This window comes from Rhinoraja longicauda, chromosome 6, assembly GCF_053455715.1.
Source record: "Rhinoraja longicauda isolate Sanriku21f chromosome 6, sRhiLon1.1, whole genome shotgun sequence".
NCBI lineage: Eukaryota > Metazoa > Chordata > Chondrichthyes > Rajiformes > Arhynchobatidae > Rhinoraja > Rhinoraja longicauda.
In genome coordinates this window covers 42,386,619-42,411,955 of record NC_135958.1, presented here as the reverse complement: position 1 = coordinate 42,411,955, position 25,337 = coordinate 42,386,619, and the positions used below count along the sequence as shown (strand labels likewise).

Sequence of the window (25,337 nt, the reverse complement as noted above, 5' to 3'; positions counted from 1 at the left end):
GGTTTGTAAGTAAATTGCCCCAACCGTGCAGGGAGGAACTGCAGATGTTGTTTACACCGAAGATACACAAAATGCTGGAGTAACTCAGAGGGACAGGCAACATCTCTGGAGAGAAGGAATGGATGACGTTTTGGGTCGAGACCCTTCTTCAGACTGAAAAAGGGTCACGACCCGAAACGTCACCATTCCTTCTTTCCAGAGATGCTGCCTGTCCCGCTGAGTTACTCCAGCATTTTGTGTCTATCTTGGGTGTGGTGAAAGGCCTGTTTCTGTGCTGCATCTCTAAACTAAACAAAAAATAATCGTGAGACTAGACTTTTCTTCCCACAGACACATGGAACATAAATAACCCCTGCGGCCACAACTAGTTTAAAAAGCATAGTTGAATGTTGTTTGTAGATTAGTGAAGATGTTTGGGCGTATTGAGTGTATAAGTACATACTGCGTGAGCTCTATAAACTTCTCCCCAGGCAGGGATCTACAACAGTGCCACCACCCTTGATGCCATAAGCAGTTCCTGCCCTCCTATGTGAGATTCATTGCTTTGTTATTGTTTTAATTAATGCATCGTTTTTAATTTTATACAGTTATGCCGACCATTAACTATCTTATGCCGACCATTCTACCTACCCCGGGAGTTCAGCTCGGTGATCATCACAGCCGTCTATATCCCACCGCATGCGGACACCGACGTGGCACTGTCCACCCTACATGATGGGTTGTGTCAACACCAAAACAAGAACCCTGATGCGGCTGTGCTGGTGGCTGGAGACTTCAATAGGGGAAATCTCAAAAAGGTCATGCCCAACTTCTACCAACACATCACGTGTGTCACCAGGGGGGAAAGAACTTTGTAGCGTTCAGGAAAGGCTACAAGGCCGTTTCTCTCCCTCCTTTTGGGAAATCTGACCACGCTGCCATTTTCCTGCTGCCGGAGTACAAACAACGGATAGTACGGGAAGCGAGTGACGAGGGACGTAAAGCGCTGGGCTGACCATTCAGAGGCCATGCTGCAGGATGCACTGAGCGAAGTCGACTGGAACATGTTCCAAGCAAGTTCCAGAGACGTAAATGAGTTTGCGGAAGCGGTTACGGACTTCATTGCCACAATAGCCGATACCATCATCCCCACGGTAAGGGTCAGTATCTTCCCTAACCAAAAACCCTGGGTGGACAGGTCTATTCGCGTGGCCTTGAATGCTCGCACCGCTGCTTACAACTCCGGCCTGGCATCCGGCAACATGGACGACTACAAGGGAGAGTCCTACCGACTGCGAAGGGCAGTGAAGGATGCAAAAAAGAGGTACCGGGACAAGATGGAGTCACAGATGGAGCAGCAGGACACCAGGCGCCTTTGGCAGGGGCTACGGACTATAACTAGCTACAGGTCCAGCACCCCCTCAACCGGAAGTGCCGGCTCCTCCTTAGCTGATGACCTGAACTCTTTTTACGCACGGTTTGAGACGGGTAACACCACCAGCTCGCCGTCTAAAAACAGCACCGAAGGGGCGCTGGCTAGCGAGGCTGGAGGGGGATCCACCGCCGGGGTTGTGCACACATTCTCGGTGTCCGAGCATGAGGTGAGGTGGGCTCTGACGCGTGTGAACACGAGGAAAGCTGGGGGCCCAGATGGTATATCTGGGCGAGTACTAAAGTCTTGTGCTACTCAGCTTGCTCCAGTGCTCACCACAATATTCAACCTCTCCTTGGCAAAGTCCGTGGTCCCTGCATGCTTCAAAAGATCCATCATTGTACCGGTGCCAAAGAATGCCTCTCCAGCGTGTTTAAATGACTACCGACCGGTGGCCCTCACCTCGGTTGTCATGAAATGCTTTGAGAGGCTAGTTAAGAAGCACATCTGCGCCCTCCTTCCTCGCAACATGGACCCACTACAGTTCGCATACCGTCCGAACAGGTCCACGGATGATGCGGTCTCCCAGGTTCTACACACCGCTCTCTTTCATCTGGACAGCCAGGGGGGCTATGTGAGGATGCTGTTCATTGACTTTAGTTCAGCAATCAACACAATAGTCCCCAGCAGACTGGTTGAGAAGCTGCTGGAACTGGGGATTAGCACCCCTCTGTGTGCCTGGGTCCTGGACTTTCTCACTGCCAGGCCCCAAGTGGTCAGGATGGGGGAACACACATCTAGCTCCCTCACCCTGAACATAGGATCCCCCCAGGGCTGCGTCCTTAGCCCCCTACTGTACTCCCTGTACACACATGACTGTGGGGCCAGGTTCAGCTCAAACTCCATCATCAAGTTTGCTGATGACACTGTGGTGGTGGGCCGGATCTCCAACAACGATGAGAAGGCCTACCGGGAGGAGGTGGCTGATCTGGCACTCTGGTGTCAGGACAATAGCCTCCTCTTGAATGTCACTAAAACAAAGGAGCTGATTGTGCACTTCAGAAGGGCTAAACATCCAAGGACGTACACGCCACTCGAGATAAATGGGTCTATTGTGGATAGGGTGAGCAGTTTCAAATACTTGGGAGTCCGCATCGCAGAGGATCTGACGTGGGCAACGCACATTGCCGCACTGGTGGGTAAGGCTAAGCAGCGCCTTTACCACCTTAGACAACTGAGGAAATTCAGAGTGTCGCTGAGGATCCTTCATTGCTTCTACTCTGGGGCTGTAGAGAGCATCCTGTCCGGCAACATTACAGTCTGGTTTGGGAACAGCTCTGCCCAGGACAGGATGGCCCTGCAGAGAGTAGTGCGTTCGGCGGAACGCACCATGGGAACTACACTCGTCCCCCTGCAGGACCTATACATCAGGAGGTGCAGATCCAGAGCAAGCAAGATCATGAGGGACCCCTGCCACCCCAGTAACGGACTGTTCCAGATGTTACGATCAGGCAAACGTCTCCGCTGTCACGCTGTGAAAACGGAGAGGATGAGACGGAGCTTCTTCCCACAGGCCATCAGGACTGTCAACTTTTATAACCCCAGAGACTAATTTTTTGTCGACACTTTTTGTGCTATGTTTAGTAACTTATTAACTTTATTTATATGCTGTAACTGTAATTCTTTTTGTGCACAACCCGCAGGCATTGCCACTTTCATTTCACTGCACATCGAGTATGTGTATGTGACAAATAAATTTGACTTGACTTGACTTGAAATGTTCTTTCTCCATCATTGATCCAAATTCTCAAAACCAGCTTGAATCATTAGCTACCCAATTGTACATGAGTGCTTTATGCAATGACGTCTCAATGAGCCAAAAGAGGTGAAAAACAAATTTCTGAACACTTGTGCCTTCCTTCTTCCACCTTGAAAATACAAAATTGATTTATATTCATTTTGATCAAAATGAAAAATCATGATCTATAAATTGTTTTAACAATAAATTGAAACAAAGTTCTCAAAGCTTCTGCAACATTATGGACCACTTGCTTCAAAATACAGGTCCACCACCTATTTTCTGCCAACTGGTGGTCCTTTTAATCTGGACAAAATTAATCCCGACAAAATCTGGACATTTTAAACTCTTTTAATCTGGACAAAATTATGAGCACTAACTTGAAATCCCCCTAAAAATGTGGTGCTTAGGCCCTGTGAGGCGGTAAATCTCGACTTCAGCGCCGATCAGCGGTTCAAATTTGCCCCTTGGCTGTGGCTCTGGCATTCCGGCCAGCCAAAGCCAGCAGATCTGTTCCCATAGCTGATTCAAGGCCGATCGACAGTTCGAATTTGCCGCCTATAGCCCTGGGTCTGGAACTCCGGCCCGGCCAAAGCCGGCAGATCAGTTCTCATAGCCGACTTCCGCGGCCAGACTTTACTAGCCAATATCTCAGCTACTCAGCAGCCAAGAGGGACCGCTCTGGAACCGTTGGATTCCTCTCAGAGGCCATGACCGTTGTTGGTCCAGCAAAATGGATAAACCAGAAAGGCTCTGGAACCAAAGATGCCGGAAAATCGGTGGTGGGCCTGTAGTAGATGGAACAACAAGGCTAGTGAAGGACATAAAATCAGACAAAAAGTGTCTTTCAGGTAACTATAAAGATTAAAAAACGCAATGTCATGAAGTATTGAGCAATACAAATATAAAATCCTAAAGATGGTGGAAATCAAGAAGTCAGTTACTGTTGTAGCACAAGTACTGAGGTACAGGTACAATGAAAACCTTGCTTACGGCAGTATCACAGGTACACAAACTCAGATGATGCACAAAACAAATTACACATAAATTATAATTAAATTCTCCAAGACAGTGACAAGAAGACGAGTGAAAAACAAGACATTAGTGCAAAACCAATAAAAAAAACAGTTCACGGTCATGCAAGACCTGGTTCATGGCGTATTGAAAGGAACTGCAGATGCTGGTATATACTGAAGATGATGCTTGTATATACTGAAGATAGACACAAAGTGCTGGAGTAACTAAGCGAGTCAGGCAGCATCTCTGGATGTTTTGGATCGGGACCCTTCTTCAGACTAAAAGTATAGGGGAGGGAACTGGAGGCAAGAAAAGAGGCCAAGAAAGGTCATGGCCTCAGAGAGGACTACAACGGTACCAGATACAACGGTTTAGGTCACTGAATGGCCGAAATATCAGCCAGCAAAATCTAGCCGCCAACGTCTATGGCAAGTGATCTGCTGACTTCGGACGGGCTGGAGTTCCAGAACCCTGGCCAGAGGGAGTAAATGGTTCATGATGTTCGGTTACTGAGGTAGAATTAGGCATGATCACTTACACACAAAACCGTGCTGACTATCCAAATGCATACCTAGTTATCCTTGGTAGACACAAAATGCTGGAGTAGCTCAGCGGGACAGGCAGCATTTCTGGAGAGAAGGAACGGGTGACGTTTCGGGTCGAGGCCCTTCTTCAGACTGACCCTTCTTCAGGTTATCCAAGGGTCGATAAGGCAAGCCCTACCAGCTGCCTGAGCCTCCAATTTAGTTCAGAAGGGTGTCTCTGCATTTGCAATAGCCTACAGAAGGTTGTACCTTGTGAACTGCAGATCTGGTCCTCAATAGCTTGCAGATCTTCTGGTTCATTGCAAGGCTTCAGGTTAGGAACACTGGGATGGTCTGGGTGGGAGCGCACTCCTCCACACATTTCCTTATGAAATCAGTTAACAACCATGGTACATTCATTAGGGTCCATTACCAAATCCTTAAACATCACCCAGCCGACCTAGTAGTATGAAGAGTTTACCATGAGGTAGACGCCGTGGAGGATATCATGAGGTAGACGCTGTGGGCTACTCAAGTAGCCCCTCAAGTCCAAGCAATAGATTGATAAACCTTCTGACTGGAGATCCAAGTCTGGAGAACTGGGGCTAAGCCACATCTCTGTGAAGGAAGAAATTGCAGATGCTGGTTTAAACCGAAGATAGACACATAAAACTGGAGTAACTCAGCAGATCAGACAGCATCTCTGGAGAAAAGGAATAGGTGACGTATCGGGCCAAGACCCTTCTTCAGACTCTCTGTGTGAAAGAGAGTACATTGCATTCCTCCATGTCCCTTCGGTGAAGCAATCTTACCCTACCCTCAATCTTATTTTCTGGAGACTGTACATTGGCAAAAGGACGTTGGGTGGAATTGTCATAGGTCTTGTCGCCTCAATCTAACTTGTAGGCCGCTCGGCGGCCATGTTTCCAGGCAGAATGGAGGCCTCCCTGGTGCTTCCAGTTACTTAATTTCTGTGGCTGCATGTTGCGGGCAAGGATCCCCATATTGTCAGGCATTCAAAAGATCGTTCATTCATCTAAATGGTTAGTTACATCATTGATTTGTGCCACTTTTCTTAAACCTCCTTGGAAAACAATTTAAAAAAAAAAAGTACTTCTTATATTTTAAAGTGCCAGACGTTAATGTTAGGAGTTTCAAACGGGTATATTTAATACTATCCTGCCCAGTTGCAAGCACGATGTTGCTGCACTCCAGCGCCTTTTCTTTGCTGAATCACAGTCAAGCCATTATTTAGCATTCCAGTCTTCCACAATAACTTAATTTCAGAAGATGACAGTCGGCTGCACAGACGAGAAGACGAACACGAATTCTAAACTGAGCAAAACGAAAGCCACAAGAAGAACTGCTGCTTTGTCTAAAAAAGTTCTTACGTAAGATTTTACCTGTGTTTAAGTTACGCTCTGATTTCTTAAGAGGGCAGTTTTTATTTCACAAAATGTTGGAGTAACTCAACAGGTCAGGCAGCATCTCAGGAGAGAAGGAATGGGTGACGTTTTGGGTCGAGACCCTTCTTCAGACTCTTAAGAGGGCAGATGACATATGACACGTAATAGTCTCACTCACGGTTTCTGTAGTGTAGCTTAGGTTATTATTGTCACGTGTACTGAGGTACAGTGAAATGCTTTTGTTTGCACGCTATCCAGTCAAAGAAAATACTATAGGTGAATATAATCAGGTCTTCCACAACGCACAGATAAATTACTATTCTTAATTCTAAATCCCCGAGCTGTTCCTTATATCCATTATCTTGCAAAGTCGAAACCTGAACCACCTTAACCGATTGCAAAGGTGTAGGTTAGTGCTTTTGGTGGTAACACCCACATATTTACAGTTCATCTCAGTAGTTCAATTGCTTCAAAGGTTTCAAAGGTCTTTTATTGTCACATATACCAATTAAGGTACAGTGATATGTGAATTACCATACAGCCATAGGAAGTTTAGCAGAATGACACCTTCATTAGATTGATTGGCCATGGGTTTTTTTCTAATATGGATTAAATTATACTGCTGAAATGATTAATTATTTGAATAGTTATTTTTCCAGTGAGGTAATCCTCATTCTGGCAATCATGCATTCAGTCACTCGTACCAGGCAGTTAGTGCAGCATTGTCAAGCAGCTGAAGGTAACACAAACAATTTGCAATTGTCAACGGGAAAGCATTGAAACATAGCAAATTACGGGCTATTTCACGTTATCTCCAACCAAATTAGTGTTCACGTCTGACAAACACCCAAATGTTTCCTGGAGAGATGAACATATTCCAACAGAAGACTCCTTCCAGCAATTTAACTGATTGACCAAGAACAGTAATTTACTTATTTTGCTTCAAAAGATGAAATGCTGATCCAAGATTCCATGGAAGTGCCTTACATGATTAGATTGGCCAGGACATTGAGTAATTTCCAATATTATTAACAATTAACAACTTGCACAGATCCATAACTGTCACCTTGTCTCTATAATCAGGTAATCTTTAAAAAGGTTAAAAGGTTGCCAGTGAGCAGCGAGGCCGGGAGTGTTCCCACCTAGCGGGGCCAAGCCCACACCTGCTGGGGAGGTCGATGGGCCATGAGAGTGAGGAGGGATACACGAGCAATCGCCGAGAGCCAAGTGGGCCATCGAGGAGCGAGGAAGGCCGTTGGAAGCTCCCGGCGAGTGCCGCGGAGCCATTCAAGTGAGGACTCGGTAGATGCCGGTCATGGACCAGCCCGCAGTGGGTGCCGGAGGTTGGACAAGGAAGCGCCACGAGAACAAAGAGGAACTCGGTGTAGAGGGCCGCCAAAAACAAAGAGGAACCATTGGGGACTATTTTGTAACTTTGTCAGCTCCCGATACATGGCATTCTTTGTGTGTGGTACGCAAAACAAAGAATTTCGCTGTGACATGTCAAATGTGATAAAGTGTCAATTAATCAAAATGTGACTGTAATAATTTGGAACTTTAAAAGCATTTTATTCATATGCAGCAAACCTGGTAATGAGGTGGGACCAACACAACCTTTTTGGCATGAATTTCCTCTGTACCATTGTTGCAGAATCTGCAGCACAGACACAGGCCTTTCAGTCCTCTGGATCCATAATGGTACATATTGGCATATAGATTTCTCCCACTTATTTCACAATGTCACAAGCAACAACTATTCAACATATTGAACATAAGTATGACAGATACTTCTTAAGATTGAATGATAGGGGAAATGGGAGATAAAACTGTCACTAAATATAAAAATAAACTCCTACTTGATTTGTTCCCATGTTCTGCTGGCAAGATGCAGCACCCAAAGATCCTTATAATGATAAAACTGTTCACCGTTTGGGGATGCAAATTCTCCTCCAAACACCCAAAGTTGTCCACCTGCTTGAGGAACAACCACAGCCTATTCACAAAACAAAGCAGACAATGCTGTTAGCTCAAACGCTGTACATTATTGGAAAAGGAATGTTATGCAATATATTACAATTTACAGTGCCAAATGAAAATAATGCTAGATTCTTCTTGTATTGCAATTGAGAAAATTTATCAGGATTTTTAACACACTTCTAGACTAAACTTTTGATTTCATCATATGCAGAGAGATACAAAATTGAGAATTTCCTCAGTAGCATGAACAAAATTTACTTCCATGCTGAGAGTTCTCACTTACTCGAACACATCAATACTGAAATACATGAATGAATGTAACTAAAATGATTTCTAAAACCCAACAGATTCTGAATCAGGGGCAAAAGCAATTTTTTTAAATTATGGTGGATGTGGAATAAGATAGTTAAAATATCATAATTGACCACCTGTTTACTTGTATGTATAATTGCTTGGAGATACAAATTTCCATAGATGATTAAAAAAAAAAAAATTCTCTCTCACTGGCCATATTTATACACTTAATTTTACCTGATGGGCAGAGCGTGGAGCTGGTGGATTTGGGATTTCCAGTTTTGCCCATGCATTCTTCTTGATGTTGTACAAATATAACTCATTGTAGAGAAAAGTCTGTAAGAGGGCAGAGATTAAGAGCTCCATTTGCAAAGTACTAAATAAATAATTCATGCTCGTCTCAATTTCATGATGTGCTATTTCACAATTGAATGAGGCAAAGATCGTCTTTTAGCAACAACTGTCCAAGATAGATCCAAGGAATTTGATTGTCTATTTCTTTCTTAATCTGGGTAAATACCTTGGTGTAATGTTAATTTAATTTAGATGGTTGGAAACAGATAAATTCAGTTCAATCACAAGATTTGACCCACACCAAACTTCAATGAAAAGTAAAATTGGACAACATCAGAAACACATGGCTGAATAATACTTGCCAACACACACATTATTTTCCAAAATATAAAATGACTAAGTCTACAAAATGGGATTGGTGCTTTGAATTATTTTAAATTAGAGTTTATATTCAAAAATCACACCACCATAAAACCGTCTTGGATTTTTCCCCCCAGTTGTAAAAATGTTTATTTCTTGTGAGACAAGATAATGCTACAGAAATAATCACAATTTCACAAAAGCTGATGAGATGGCATGCATGATGGATATATTTCTGCATCATTTGAATAAGCATAGAAAAAAGTATCCAGCAGTGGCAACACAAATCAAAACCTGAATACTATTTCATTTACTCGTTTAGTACAGTGATCTAGATAAGCTGAAAATATTCCAACAAGTGATGAATGCTCTGAAGTAATCTATATCTGGAAATTCTCAATTTCTTTTGATGCAGTTACTTTTAAATCCTGCACAATTTTTCAACACATTTTTGCAGGATAAAAGTCGACACATGTTATTGTAAGCATAATCTGTTCCCTACGCACATTCAATAAAAGTATTTGCCATTTAAAATTATGGGGCACATGCATTTAGGTATTTTATACCTAATACTAACAACTCCTTACACAACATATACAAGTTAAAAAGGCACCTGTGCTGCATTCTCACAGGTCTAAAAGTAAAAATGTTTTTGATGAAACAATATTCCATCTGTCCTAAGAGGTGGATACAAAAAAACTGCACGGCAACATTCCAAGATGACAAGGAAAAGTCTCCCACTGTGCAACCTATTTTTTATCTCTCAACGATTGTCATGGTAAAAGTGTTACTCGGTCATTATCATATTGCTTTCTCTGGGGATTTGCTGCATGCTGACAAGCTGCTGCATTTTCAACACTATAATCAGTAACTGCCCTTCACAAATGCCTGGATGACTTTAAAACGCTCTGGTGTGAAAACAAAATGAATGCATGCTTCTTATTGTAAAATCACCATTAAGAGTTTCACTTCCTAAGTTAATGAGATTAAATGAATATCACATTAAAATATGATATGCTTAAAAAGACTTCTCTCTTCCAAAATCAACTGATCACAATATTTTTGGACTACTGTGAAGGCTAGTTTCAATATTTGAGAATGTATACCTTTATCTTCTTCAGAACTGGTTAAGAAATGATGGCGACCATAGAAGGAGAAGGATAAGTTTAGTTTAGTATAGTTTAGAGATATAGCATAGTATAGGCCCTTCGGCCCACGTCCACTCCGACCATCAGAGCACCTGGAGGAAACCCAAGTGGTCACAGGGGAAACGTGCAAACTCCACACCGACAACATTTGAGGTGAGGATCAAACCTGGGTCTGGCACTGTGAAGCAGCAAAATTACCAACTTTTGGCTGAAAATAGTTGGCGAAAAATACAGACCGACTTGTATCTGACAGACTTTGGAAAAACTGTTAGCTCAGTAGACAAGTAACTTGTCTAGTTACTTGTCCATTAGGCTCTTCCTGGTAAGTGAAGGCCACGACGTGGCATTTGTGTGACACAAACGTAACCTGTTATAGCTCCAAGATTATTGATGCATGCAAATTGTAAATGGAACTAATGAGTGCAAGCATTAGCAAACATTCCTACTGATGCAACATTATTAGGATCAGCTAAAAAATAGTTGTGCTCAAGACACTGTATGAACTTGTACATAGATACTTGGGGACTGAGAAGACTGTCCATTAATCGTAAGCTTTGTAACTCCAGCCAATAAAAATAAAAAATCTACTTAATTCTCACCAATTTCAATAACCAGAGCTTCTGTTACATATTTGCTCACCTGCTGTCTTGATTTCAGAAGCAATCATTTTCACCACAGATGGAAAAAAAAACTGCCCTTTGGATCTCAGGTCCAATACGTTTTAGAGCCAAGTGGATCTGGTAATGGATCTCATGGCTGGATGTCAGACCGCACTGGTGTGCAATTGGATGTAACATGTTTCCTAAATTACAACATGACTGCATTCTAGGCATATCTTCTCTTCACATCTCCATGAAGAAAAGTGCTTTCAGGTCTTGGTGTACAACATATGACCCGGATCCAACACATGGACTAAATCCAAACCAATCCGACTATGACTCCAAATCCACAATTGTTCACAGGATATATGCTGAAACTAGGGTTGCCAACTGTCCTGTATTAGCCGGAACATCTCGTATTTTGGGCTAAATTAGTTTGTCCCGTATTAGTAAGGTTGCCAACTTCCTCACTCCCAAATAAGGGACAAAGAGCGTCGTCATCGCCCCGCGCCCCACGTGACCTCACCCAGCCAGCGGCCACGTGCTCCGGCTCCACCAATGGCGGCGCCCGGTGACATCATCTTGTCCCGTATTTGGGAGAGAGGAAGTTAGCAACCCTAGCTGAAACGCATCCTTCAACAAGCATAGCAAAGAACCTACAATTGCCTTGGTTGCTCCTTAGGATGATAAAATGGAAAAGGATGGACTAAAGTGACATTTGTATTAATGCTTGACATTTTATTTAGTGATGAAATAAAAATGCATAATAGACACAAAATATTATTCTCCCAAGGACCTGGACAAATATCTGCTTCTAATTCCATTTTAACATTAACTATTTAAATTAGCCCAACCCGAAGTCATTGAGTGTAGGAAGGAAATGAGTGAGTGAGATATGGGGAAAAAGCAGGAACGGGGTACTGATTTTGGATGATCAGCCATGATCATATTGAATGTCCGTGCTGGCGTGACTCAGCGTGACAGGCAGCATCTCTGGAGAGCAGGAATAGATGATGTTTCGAGTCGAGACCTGAAATGTCACCCATTCCTTCTCTTCGGAGATGCTGCCTGTCGCGTTGAGTTATCCAGCTTTTTGTGTCTATCTTCGGCCTAAACCATTGAGCACAGATCATGCAAAAAAAATTACAAGGGAGGTGGGAAGCACAATTTTAGAAATGGATATTCAATTTAGTTTTAAAATTTAGTCTGTAATCCTACTACAGTTTCAGGTTAATTGCTGGATATTTCTTACAAACACAGCTAGGCTGTTGATTTTGTACTGGCAAGTCCTTCAACATTTTTTCAAGCAACAGCATTTATTTACATTTTTATGAGGCTTTGGAGAATTCTTGTATTAATGATATTCACAAATACCATTGGGATTTATCAAAGTGGAATGAATAGAGTGACTGCATTGCAGTTAAACAGGCATTAAGGCTTAAGGTGAAGGGAAAAAGATTTTGTAGAAATCTGAGGGGTGACCTTTTCACACAAAGGGTGGTGGGTGTATGGAACAAGTTGCCAGGGGAGGTAGTTGAGGCAGGGACCATCCCAACATTTAAGAAACAGAAAGGAACATGGATAGGACAGGTTCAGAAGGCCTTCGACAAGGTCCCACATAGGAGATTGGTGTACAAACTTAAAGCACACGGTATTGAGGGTTCAGTGTTGAGGTGGATAGAAAATTGGTTGGCGGACAGGAAGCAAAGAGTAGGAATAAACGGGTCCTTTTCGGAATGGCAGGCAGTGACTAGTGGGGTACCACAAGGCTCAGTGCTGGGACCCCAGTTATTTACAGTGTATATTAATGATTTGGACGAGGGAATTGAATGCAACATCTCTAAGTTTGCGGATGACACGAAGCTGGGTGGCAGTGTTAGCTGCGAGGAGGATGCTAGGAGGCTGCAGAGTGACTTGGATAGATTAGGCGAGTGGGCAAATGCATGGCAGATGCAATATAATGTGGATAAATGTGAGGTAATCCACTTTGGCGGCAAGAACAGGAAAGCAGAGTATTACCTGAATGGTGACCGATTGGGAGAAGGGGAGATGCAACGTGACCTGGGTATCATGGTGCACCAGTCATTGAAAGCAAGCATGCAGGTGCAGCAGGCAGTGAAGAAAGCGAATGGTATGTTGGCATTCATAGCAAGAGGATTTGAGTTTAGGAGCAGGGAGGTTCTGCTGCAGTTGTACAGGGCCTTGGTGAGACCGCACCTGGAGTATTGTGTGCAGTTTTGGTCTCCTAACCTGAGGAAAGACGTTCTTGCCTTGGAGGGAGTACAGAGAAGGTTCACCAGATTGATCCCTGGGATGGCGGGACTTACATATGAGGAAAGACTAGATAGACTGGGCTTGTACTCGCTGGAATTTAGAAGACTGAGGGGGGATCTTATAGAAACATATAAAATTCTTAAGGGGTTGGAGAGGCTAGATGCGGGAAGATTGTTCCTGATGTTGGGGGAGTCCAGAACCAGGGGTCACAGCTTAAGGATAAGGGGGAAGTCTTTTAGGACCGAGATGAGAAAACATTTCTTCACACAGAGAGTGGTGAGTCTGTGGAATTCTCTGCCACAGAAGGTAGTTGAGGCCAGTTCATTGGCTATATTTAAGAGGGAGTTAGATGTGGCCCTTTTTGCTAAAGGGATCAGGGGGTATGGAGAGAAGGCAGGTACAGGCTACTGAGCTGAATGATCAGCCATGATCATATTGAATGGCGGTGCAGGCTCGAAGGGCCGAATGGCCTACTCCTGCACCTATTTTCTATGTTTCTATGGACCAAACACGGGTAGGTGGGACAAGTGCAGCTGGGACACGTGTGGGCAAGTTGGGCCGAAGGGCCTGTTTCCACACTGAAACTAAGACTCAATGAATGCAAATTTAAAATGCTCAATGTCCAAATTAACCCAAAACCAGGAACAAAAGTAACATTTTCGGATCATTTCATCCGAATTCCCTGGTATTTCACACTCCTACTGGAATTACTAATGGATCAAACCCACACAGAAACAGTTAATTTTCTCTGTAGAAACATTGAGCTGCTGGATTACACACAAAAAAAAGTACTGAATTAACTCAGCGGTTCAGGCAGCATCCCTGGAGAATATGGATAAGTGACATTTCAGGTTGGGACTCTTCTTCAGTCTGGTTAATTGTCTCTGTTGCTTTTTGCACGTTTAACAACCAAATCTCCCCATCCAACTCTGCTTGTAATAACAAAAGTGAATTTCCTCCCCAAATATTATAAAGTTTACAGATAGATGTACTATTACAGGCTATATTTTTTGTAAGAGTTTGGTAAAAAAAAAAAAATTCTTATGCAGTTAGGTTTCAGCTGTTCTGCGATTCTGAAATCTGCAGCGTGTAAATAAATAAACCTGTTCACATGCTGATCCAGCTGTCTAGGTGTAATTTGTAATTTGATTTAGCATCAATGTATATTGCAGCATTAAAGGCAAGGTGGAAATTATTTGCTAGGTTTAACTGGAGATCCTCAAGGGCAGCAGTAGAGTTACTGCCTTACAGCACCAGAGACCCGGCTTCAATCCTGACTACGGGTGCTTGACGGTACAGAGTTTGTACGTTCTCCCCACGACCTACGTGGGTTTTCTCCAGGATCTCTGGTTTTCTCCCACACTTCAAAGACAAACAGGGTTGTTAATTGGCTTGGTATAATTGTAAATTGTCCCAAGTCTGTGTAGGATGGTGTTAATGTACGGGAATCACTAGTTAGAGCGGACTCGGGGGGCCGAAAGGTCTGTTTCTGTGCTGTATCTCTAAACTCTATTTTAAATTTTTATTTAAATTTTAACAAAACAAATACATGTATGAACTCATAGTACGCGATGGTACCTACATTATAAATTCGATTATACATTTTAAATTCGATTATACCTGTATTGTTCTGTATTATCTCCCCACCCACAACCCCCCTCCCCCCCAGTTAGAAAAAAGAGGAAAAAGGAGAAGAAGATAGATAAATAAACAAAATTTAAAAAAAGGAAAGAAAGAAAGAAAGAAGAAAGAAGGAAACCTGGAGACAAGAAGGAAACACTTCCGGCTAATTTCTTATTAAATTCTTTTTAGGGGTATCAAAACAATCCTGAAATTAAATATTTCCAATTGTTAATCCTAGTTTTAAAGTGAATGGGTTCCAAAGTTTCAAAAATAAATCATATTTATTTCTCAGATTATAAGTAGCTTTTTCTAATGGGATACAACTACGCATTTCTGCATACCATCTTGCAATTCTTATTTCATTGTGATCTTTCCAAGTGACCGCCACACATTTTTTTGCTATTGCTATTGCTATTTTGAGAAATCTTTCCTGATATTTATCTAAAATTAATCTTGGTAATATTCCTTTAGTATCTCCCAATAAAAACAACCTTGAATCCAATGGTATGGTCTTATTCATCAATTGTTCCAAAAAGTTTTTTAGGTCTTTCCAAAAAGGAGTTACCTTAGGACATGCCCATGTGGAGTGTAAAAAAGTACCCACATCCTGGTTGCATCTAAAACAAATTTCAGGTAAATTTGGATTTAAATTGTTTAATCTTTTCGGAGTTAAATATAGTTGATGTAAAAAATTGTATTGTACTAAACTATATCTCACATTAATAGTATTTTTCATACTTTCTAAACACAATCTTTCCCAACTTGGTTCATCAATGCTAATATTCAGATCTGTTTCCCATCTTTGTCTTGATTTTTGAATTCCTGTCTTTGGACTAGATTTTTCTGGTGCAGCAGCTCTGTGCTACCGTGCCAACCCTCCCCAATGCCAAAGATGTACAATATCCAAATCCCAAAGATGTGCAAATTGGTAAGTTAATTAGCCTGTGTAAATTGCCATAAGTGTGTAAATGAGTGGTAGATTCTGTGGGGAATTGATGAGAATGGGGAGAATTAAAAATGGGCTTAATGTAGGATTAGGGTAAATGGGTGATTGATGGCTGGTGTGGATTCAGCAGGCCAGAAGACTTGTTTGCATGCTGCACCTCTCTGACTTAATTGCTACCTACAACAGCAGCAAACCGCCAAATGAATTTATTCTACTTTATATCACCTATCAACAATTTAGTTCGATATGTGTTGCAAATCATCTCACATTTCAAACAAACCATTGTGTACAATTTTATTGTTCCCCTCATTTTGCTCAATGACTAACAAAATAAAATGATCCTTCTTCTCTTATCTGAGAGGGGAGGGAACCCGCGGTGATCGGGTGCATTCTGTCAGTGACGGCCCCCTGAAGAAAGCGCTGTCCACAGGGGCTACAACGTGAGCCACAACAACAGCCTGGCCACCAGACCGTGTGGTGGGTGAAGAAGGGCTCATGGGTGCAGCTTGTGAGTCAGGTGTGGGGTCAGAAGCCGGCACTGTAAGCAGCCAGGGAGATATTGGGAGCCGGGGATGGGTTGGCAGGTCTGTCTGCTATATCCGAAATCCGTTATAAAGGGGTCGTTAAAACGAGGGTCTTTGAGAAACAGTTAGGAGAGAAGATTGAGAGCATGGATAAAAAAAAGGATTTTGGGAAGCAGCCTTTTAAAGGTGCTCAGTAAATTAGAGAAGGCTTGACAGGAAATTCATAGTTCCAGTGGGTAAGCAGAAAATTGACCAGAATGGTGGGAGATGGGGCTGTGGGGTGGTCTGTGGAGGCCAGGCATAGTTGAAATAACGAAAAACTTCAACATTGTGCCAGCAGAAATACAATTAGACAAGGTCAAGGAGGGATTTCAATGGTTAGATGTAAACAAATAACTCTTCCACCACGGAGAGACACAACTGGAGAGAGCTCCCGCAACGCCATCTGTGGCCGCTCTGGGAATTTCAACTCATAATTTTGTCCAAATAAATGGGGTGGACAGACCATCAGTAGCAGGAAAATCTGTGTTCAACCTGTGACATAATGGTATGTCTAGAAGATTGGCTGGCTAATCAGGAATAGAATCAAAATCAGTAGGTATCAAGACTTTTTTGGTTGGAAAAATGTATTGTTTGTTGGGGCACAGGGATTGGTGCTGAAGATGTAACTTTTTACAATTTAATCAATGGTCCAGATAAAGAAATTATAGTTGTTAAACTTGCTGATAATAATGACAGAATAGGAAAGTAAATTGTGAAGGGGAATTTAAGAAGCTACAAAGCAGAGTAGGAACTTCAGGAAACTACAAAGATAAGCAAATGTCAACATTGGCATTGAGAGGACAACTTGTTTTGAGATACTTCTTTTCTGATGGAGTTTTTGATCTAAAATGTCAACTCAGATTCCATGGTCAACTGAGGATTTCTAACAATTTCTATTTTTGTTTCAGATTTCCAGCATCTGTAGTTTTTTGATTTTATGTTACCTGGCGTTGATGGTTTGTCTTATGAGCAAAGGTTGGATCTAATGGAGTTTAGAAGAGTAAGAGGTGCCTTGAGGGGTGGTGACAGGGTGGACATAGAAAGAATGCTTCCTCGTGTAAAAGACACAAGCACTAGGGATCATGGTTTAAAAATAGAGTTTCCTTTAAGACACAGACAGGGTGAATTATTCTCTCAGAGGGTCATGAGTCTTTGGAACTTTCTTCCTCAAATGATGGTGAACAGCCTTCTCCCTCAGCCATCTAAATTGATTCACATCGTCACACTCTCACTCTAGGTGATTAAATTGTGTGCCATGTCTTCAGGGCATCCCATGGTCCCCAAAAGGCAGTAAATGTATGAACTTTCTTATTTCCTATGACCAAAAATACTGAATTCTGAGGCAAACCCAAATCAAAGCTATAATACAATGAATTTACTTTTTGGCCGTTGAAGTATTCACCCCCAAAGAGAATCAATTCGTCTTTCTCAGGGTGAGATGACAGTGACGCATTCAACCTGTAAGAAATGGAAAAACAAGTTACATTTATTATTTAAACAAAATAATTGTTCTTCAAAATGAAATAACTCAAAGCGGATAAGGAGAGCTCAGTGTGCATATCCTATAAAGGATAATTATTTAATTTAGTTCAGAGGGTCTTCTTTCCATCAGCCAAAGCATATTCTTTTTTTTCTCATCCCCACCAAACATACTCTCGGATAGATTTCTTTCTTGTGGAGGACAGACTTTTATCAAACCTTAAGTCATCTGAGTACCACAGCATTGTTATATCTGACCACGCCCCCACTTCTATAATAATAATAATAATAATGCATTTTATTTATATAGCGCTTTTCATATACTCAAAGACGCTTTACAGAGATTTTGAGAACATAGGGAAATGAATAAATAGATAAATAAGTAAATAAATAAATGAACAGAGAAAGGAGACAGAAGGTGAGGTGACCTTCAGTGGTTGAAGGCAGTACTGAACAGGTGAGACTTCAGCGATGTTTTGAATGTGGTGAGTGTGGAGGAGTCTCTAACGGTTTGGGGTAGTGAGTTCCATAGGGTGGGAGCAGCGATGGAGAAAGCCCTGTCCCCCCAGGATCTGAGTTTGGTCCGGATGTGGGGGGATAGGAGATTGGCAGCGGCAGAGCGGAGGGTGCAGGTGGGAGTGTGCCTGTGGAGGAGGTCGGTCAGGTAGGATGGGGCCAGGTTATGGAGGGCTTTGTAGGTTATGAGGAGGATTTTGTACTGGATTCTCTGGGGGATGGGGAGCCAGTGGAGTTTATAAAGTACGGAGATCAATTTATTAAAAAGCTATGTTCCATCGAGGCAGTGGCGCTTTAATTCCCCAATGCTGTCTGATAAGATATTCAAGGACTATATTACCTCTCAAATTGGATTTTATTTTGAAATTAACAAAACTCCTGATGTCTCCCAATCAATTCTATGGGAAGCTTTTAAGGCTTATTTAAGGGGTCAGATAATATCTTTTGTTTCATATGCCAAAAAGTCAGAGGCAAAGAAACTGTCTCAAATCTCTGAGGAAATTTTAAAATTAGACAATCAGTATGCGATATCCCCATCTCCTGCTCTGTACAATAGGCGCCTGCACCTCCAGACTGAGTTTGACATGTTATCAACAACCAAGGCTGAAACACTTTTGCTTAAGTCTAGGCAACGTGTTTTTAAGATGGGGGACAAAGCAAGTAAACTTCTAGCCTATCAAGCTCGTTCAGTTGCTGCCTCCAGGCTGATTACTAAAATTAAATCACCCACTGGTGCTATTCTGTCTGATACAAGAGATATAAACAAAGCCTTTGCAAACTATTATTCCGATCTTTACTCGTCTGAAAGCCCCCCAGATATCTGGGACCAGGATCACCCTCTTAACAGTATACGCTATCCTGTACTTGATGAAATGGTTTCCAGCAACCTCGGAAGACCGATTTCACTTCTTGAAATCCAAGAAGCCATTAAAGCCATGCAAAATGGTAAATCCCCAGGGCCTGACGGATATACGGTGGAGTTTTACAAGACATTTTTTCATCTTCTAGGCCCCGAACTACAAATTATGTACAATGAGTCGTTCCAGAAAGGCCAGTTGCCAGAAACATTGTCTCAAGCCTCTATTTTCTTGTTGCTTAAGAAAGATAAGGACCCGCTTCTGTGAAGTAGCAGAAGACCAATTTCTCTTCTCAATGTGGACCAAAAGATCTTGGCCAAAGTCCTTTATAACCGTCTTCGACACGTGGTCCCAGATTTAATATCAACGGACCAAACAGGCTTTATCCAGGGGAGGCACTCCTTTTTTAATACAAGGCGCCTGTTGGACATAGTTCATGCTCCAATTTCTGAACTCCCTGAAATTGTCCTCTCGTTGGACGCTGAGAAGGCCTTCGACAGGGTAGAGTGGACCTATCTTTTTTTTGTTCTTCAGAAAATGGGGATTAATGAAGATTTTATTTCATGGATTAAACTTTTATATTCAGCCCCTGTAACTTCCGTTATCACTAATGACTTACACTCACCTTTCTTTCCCCTCAAACGAGGTACTAAACAAGGTTGTCCTCTATCACCGTTGTTATTCGCAATCGCCATAGAACCTCTGGCTATCTGGCTCCGTAGCGAGGTTAGGTTCAAAGGCATTGTCAGAGGGGGGGGGGGGGTCACCCACAAAGTGTCTTTGTACGCGGATGATCTACTTTTATTTATATCTAACCCCAACTCTTCCGTTTCAGTTATTATATCTATGCTTGAACAGTTTGGTAGATTCTCCGGGTACAAACTGAACATTCAGAAAAGTGAGCTTTTTCCGATAAACCCCGCAGCCACAAGAATGCCTCATTCACTTTTCCCTTTTAAGCGCATGGATAGTGGGTTTAAATACCTTGGCATTGTCATCACTAAATCCTTCTCCCATATTTTTAATGCAAATTTTCTCCCCTTACTAGAACGTTGTAAACAAGATTTTAACCGTTGGTCTACTCTGCCCTTATCACTGGCCGGTCGCATTAACCTAATTAAAATGGTTACTTTACCAAATTTTTAATACCTTTTTCAACATATACCAATATTTATTAGGGGAAGCTTTTTTGTAAAATTGGACCAGACCATATCTTCCTTTTTATGGGGAAACAAACCACGGCGCATCAGGAAAGAGTATCTCCAGCGGTCCAAGTCAATGGGGGGGATGGGCCTTCCAAATTTCCTTAAGTATTATTGGGCATGTAATATTCAGAAGCTTCTCTACTGGTCTAATCTGGAAAACACTCCTCTTTGGGCACAAATGGAGCTGTCCTCGTGCCAGTACTCTCTTTGCTCTTTAGTTTGTTCAGGTTTACCGCTTACCTCTATTGCCTGTTCTATGCCCACCGTTACACACACTTTAAAGATCTGGATGCAATTCAGGAGACACTTTGGTCTTACAAGGCCATCCCTGTATTCTCCAATACATCGCAATTATTTGTTTAAACCATCATGTACTGATTTTACTTTTCAAACCTGGTTTGATAAGGGTATCAGAACTGTTAATGATCTGTATGGTGATGGGACCTTCTTGTCATTTCCAGACCTGTCTGAACGGTTCAACTTGCCCCGATCACATCTATTTAGCTATTTTCAGGTCAGGCACTTCTTACAAAGGCAATTTCCAGAATTTCCAAGTCAGCCCACTGACTCTGAAATTGATTCTATTCTTCTTTTGAATCCCAATGCGCAGAGGCTGATTTCAATTATACACACTGAAATAGACTCCATTAAGCCTGAATCTCTCCATAATCTTAAGGTAGCTTGGGAACAGGATTTGGGGTTTGGCATGACGGATCGGACATGGGAAACTGTGCTGGGACTTGTTCACACTTCCTCAATTTGTGCTAGACATAGTCTAATACAATGTAAAATTTTGCATCGCACGCATTACACTAACGCTAGACTAGCAAGAATATTTCGCGGCACGAGTGACGCATGTAACCGTTGTCGACAAACACCTGCCGACTTGATTCACATGTTTTGGATGTGCCCCCGCCTGTCTGAATTTTGGACGGGGATTTTTAAATCTTTTAGGGATATATCCGGTATAGATATTCTACCCAATCCTCTTACAGCTCTTTTTGGTGTCCCTTCCGGAACTAATACCCCCCCGATATCTAAAAGTAATTATGTCTTTTACTTCTCTTTTGGCTAGACGTCTTATACTTCTTAATTGGAAGCATGTATTGCCACCCACTCATAATAGATGGATCAAGGATGTGTTATATCACTTAAAGCTAGATTCTCTCTCAAAGGTTCACAGGAAAGCTTTAAAGAAACATGGTTACCGTTTCTAAATTATGCAAAAACTTTAATGATTGTTTTAGAGAATGGGGATAAACCAAAGTGCTGACTGCTTATATGTCTGCCTACACTCTTCCTCCCTTGTCTGTAATCAAATTGTTTTTATTTTTTTTATTTTTTTATTTTATTATTATTATTTTTTTAACTTTGTATTTGTTTTACTAATGTCAATGTTTATCTCTGCGTCTGGGATAGGGGGTGGGGGTGTATCTTTACGCGTATTGTTTGTTCATTGTTGAAATAATTGTAAAAACTAATAAACAGATTAAAAAAAATAAAAATAAATACAATTCGGAAACAGGCCCTTCGGCCCACCGAGTCCGCGCTGATGAATGATCCCCGTGCACTAACACTATCCTACACACTAGGGACAACTTACAATTTTACCAAAGCCAATGCAAAACCTGTACGTCTTTGGAGTTTGGGAGGAAACCGGAGCACCTGGAAACTAATGGCAGAAAACAATCTTCCTGGGATTGCAAGATAAATCACCATCTGATCCTATGTAAGATTAAAACTGGTAAAGATTCTGAGATAGCATTGACTTCAATAGAGATTCAAGACTACTTTAGTTTATGTTGTAAATAACATCTAAGTATCTTGAAGTTACATCTTTCATCGTTCGCTAAGATTTTAACTAGATATTTAAACAATTTAGAAACAATTATTTTTAACAACTATGTGGACAGAATGCTTACACTATTGGGAGAGTCTAAGACCAGAGGTCATAGCCTCAGAATTAAAGGATGTTCCTTTAGGGAAAAGAGGAGGAATTTATTTAGTCAGTGGGTGGTGAATCTGTGGAATTTATTGCCACGGAAGGCTGTGGAGGCCAAGTCAATCAATATTTTTAAGGCAGAGATAGATAGATTCTCGATTAGTACAGGTGTCAGGGGTAATGAAGAGAAGGCAGGAGAAAGGGGTTAAGAGGGAAAGATAGATCAGCCATGATTGAATGGCGGAGTAAACGATGCGCCGAATGGCCTGATTCTGCTCTTATCATTTATGAACTTATAGATATGACACATTAATCAGAATAGACTGCAATATCTGCCATACAATGGAGCCAAGTTAACACTGCAAAAATGACTAGAGTAAGGATTGTTGGTTGTTAAATTAACTGTAGAATTTAATATGGTTAATTGCCATACCAGTCAAAGCTTCACCTAACATTCTCTTCAAACCTCACACCAAGATATACATTCCACAGCAGGAAGTGAACCCCCACCTCCAATGAACCAATCTGAATTAATGCCCTCCACAAACAGCTGCAAAAAGTAAAAGCCACAATGAAAAACTCTTTAAATCCAGTCAGTGCAACAAAGCAAGGATTAAAAGTTGCATAGGACCATTACCTCAGAAGGTTGTGGAGGCCAAGTCAATGGAGATTTTTAAGGCAGAGATAAATAGATTCTTGATTAATACAGGTGTCAGGGGTTAGGAGGAGAAGGCAGGAGAATGGTGTTGAGAGAGAGAGAGATAGATCAGCCATGATTGAATGGCGGAGTAGACTTGAATGGCCTAATTCTGCTCCTATTACTTATGAACTTATGAACTTGGGGAGCATCCAACAGCAACATTTGCAATACATAAACTAATAGAGTTGGGTGAAATCTCTGGCAAGCGAGCTGGGGATTGGTATAGTTCAGCTGTAATTGCACACATTTTAAGGAGAGCAGTGGAAAATGCAGTGGAGCCCGAGCTACAAGGAATAACAGTTTATGTTGCTCAGGACTGTAGGGTTTATATTCCTGATGTCATGGAAGAACATTTACAAACCCTTGAATGTGAAATGCCAACCATCAGAAAGGAATATTGTTATTATCCTAATGGAAAACTGTCCATTATTTAAAGCCTTTATTAAGCCTGGGAGCATATATAAGCATATTAAGCGTCCCACACATTAAGCATGGGAGCAGCCCTGCACAGGTTTGGCAGATGTTGGCCCACTTCCCCTGCAAAGATACCATATCTTTTCAAGATACTGTAGAATGAAGTTAAAAGAGAGATCCATCACTCTCTTTAGAAAATGTTTGACTGTGTTTAGTTTAGAGATGCAACGTGGAAACTGATCCTGTGGCCCACTGTGTCCGTGCCCACCAACACTCACCCGTGCACTGATCCTGTGGCCCACTGTGTCCGTGCCCACCAACACTCACCCGTGTACTGATCAGCCCACTGTGTCCGTGCCCACCAACAATCACCCGTGCACACTAGGGACAATTTACAGAAGCCAATCAGCGTACAAATCGGCACGTCTTTGGGATGTGGGAGGAAACCAGAGCGCCCAGAGAAAACCCACGCAGTCACAGGGAGAAAGTGAAAACTCCATACATTTGAAGACAGGGGCTGATAGTCAGCATGGTTTTGTGTGTGGGAGTTTTTTGAGGGTATTGATGAGGGCAAAGCCATAGACATTGACAAAAGCTGGAGTAACTCAGCGGGTCAGGCAGCATCTCCGGAGAAAAGGCCAGAGATGCTGTCTGACCCGCTGAGTAACTCCAGCGTTTTGTGTCTATCTTCTGATAGATTGTTCTTTCTCCTTTATCAATGCTTCCCAGGTCATTGTACCGCATTATGCTGCAATAGGTTTTAGCAGAGGCTTTTAACTGACGCGGATCAAACATCGCATTATCCTCCCATTGGTCCAAATGCATTGAACAGCATCATTATAACAGAGGTTGCAGATATCTTTCAAAAGAGCACACAGTAAAAAGCTGGCATGCTATCTGCATTGCATTCAATAAACATTAATCACTTTGCAATTCTTGAAGCCACTTGTGAGGTCTATTGTATTTATTCTCATACATGATTGAATCACTCTACCATAATGTACACGAAAGATTTTCCATTCAGATTGTACAAACCTATCAGTGAAGCAGCAGCTGCAATAGCTTTCCTGTGTCAACAGTATATCTACCAAGCCAACAATAATCCTTGGCCAGCATTATTAAAAAGATTTTTAGCAGTTGTAACACTATCAACAAGTAGGGGAAATTAACAAAAAAATTCTCCACAGTAAAACAGGTGGAAGTCTGCATTTTGAAAGAAAAACAGTACAAGATGGTAATAGTTCTCACACCACTATTTCTTCCCAGCACCACCACCACTTCATAATTGTTTCCCCATATTCCATCGCCTCATGATAATACAGCCCTTCTTCAATAGTTCTGCATGATGGCAGAGCAGTGACTCTTTGCATCCTAGTCCCTGCAGAGGATCTCGGATGTTGCTAGGACTAGACGTTCTGAGCTATATCGAGAAGTTGAATAGGCTGGGACTCTATTACTTGGAGTGCAGGAGGATCCCTCTGCACTATGTCCGTGCCTACCACTAATGCTGTTAAGGGTCTTGCCATTAACTGCATGCTCTCTTCTTACATTTAACCTTTCAAAGTGCAAAACCTCACACTTGCTTTGGTTAAACTCCATCAGCCATTTCTCCACCCATTTCTGCAGCTGAACTATATCCTGCTGTATCTTCTGACAGCCTTCCTCACTGTCTGCAACTCCTTCAATTTTGGCACTGTCAGCAAAGTTACTCACTAACCCTTCTACATTTACGTCTAGGTTATTTCTATACACCACGAACAGCAGAGATCCCAGCAGATGTCGCCTGATTACAGACCTCCAGCCAGAATATCTACCTTCCACCACAACCCTCTGTCGTCAATGAATATGCCAGTTCCGAATCCATAAGACCAAGTCATTGTGAATCCTTTATTTTAGACTTGAGAGACAATGTGGAAACAGGCCATTCGGCCCACACTGACCAGTGATCAGCCTGTACACTAGCACTACCCTACACACTAGGAACAATTTACAATTTTACAGAAGCCCATTAACCTACAAACCGGTACGTCTTTGGAGCATTACAGGA

The 25,337-nt window shown here is 42.1% G+C and overlaps 1 protein-coding gene across 1 annotated transcript in view; it reads right to left on the bottom strand.

Annotated features, from left to right (window-relative positions):
• Positions 1-25,337, bottom strand: part of klhdc4 (kelch domain containing 4) — an 86,198-nt gene that overhangs the window by 41,303 nt on the left and 19,558 nt on the right. Inside the window, exons 3-5 of the mRNA XM_078400872.1 lie at positions 17,557-17,635; positions 8,605-8,703; positions 7,953-8,089 (exon numbers count right to left, since the gene is read on the bottom strand). Of these exons, the coding sequence (XP_078256998.1) occupies positions 7,953-8,089; positions 8,605-8,703; positions 17,557-17,635 (315 nt within the window). The remainder of the gene's footprint in view (positions 1-7,952; positions 8,090-8,604; positions 8,704-17,556; positions 17,636-25,337) is intronic.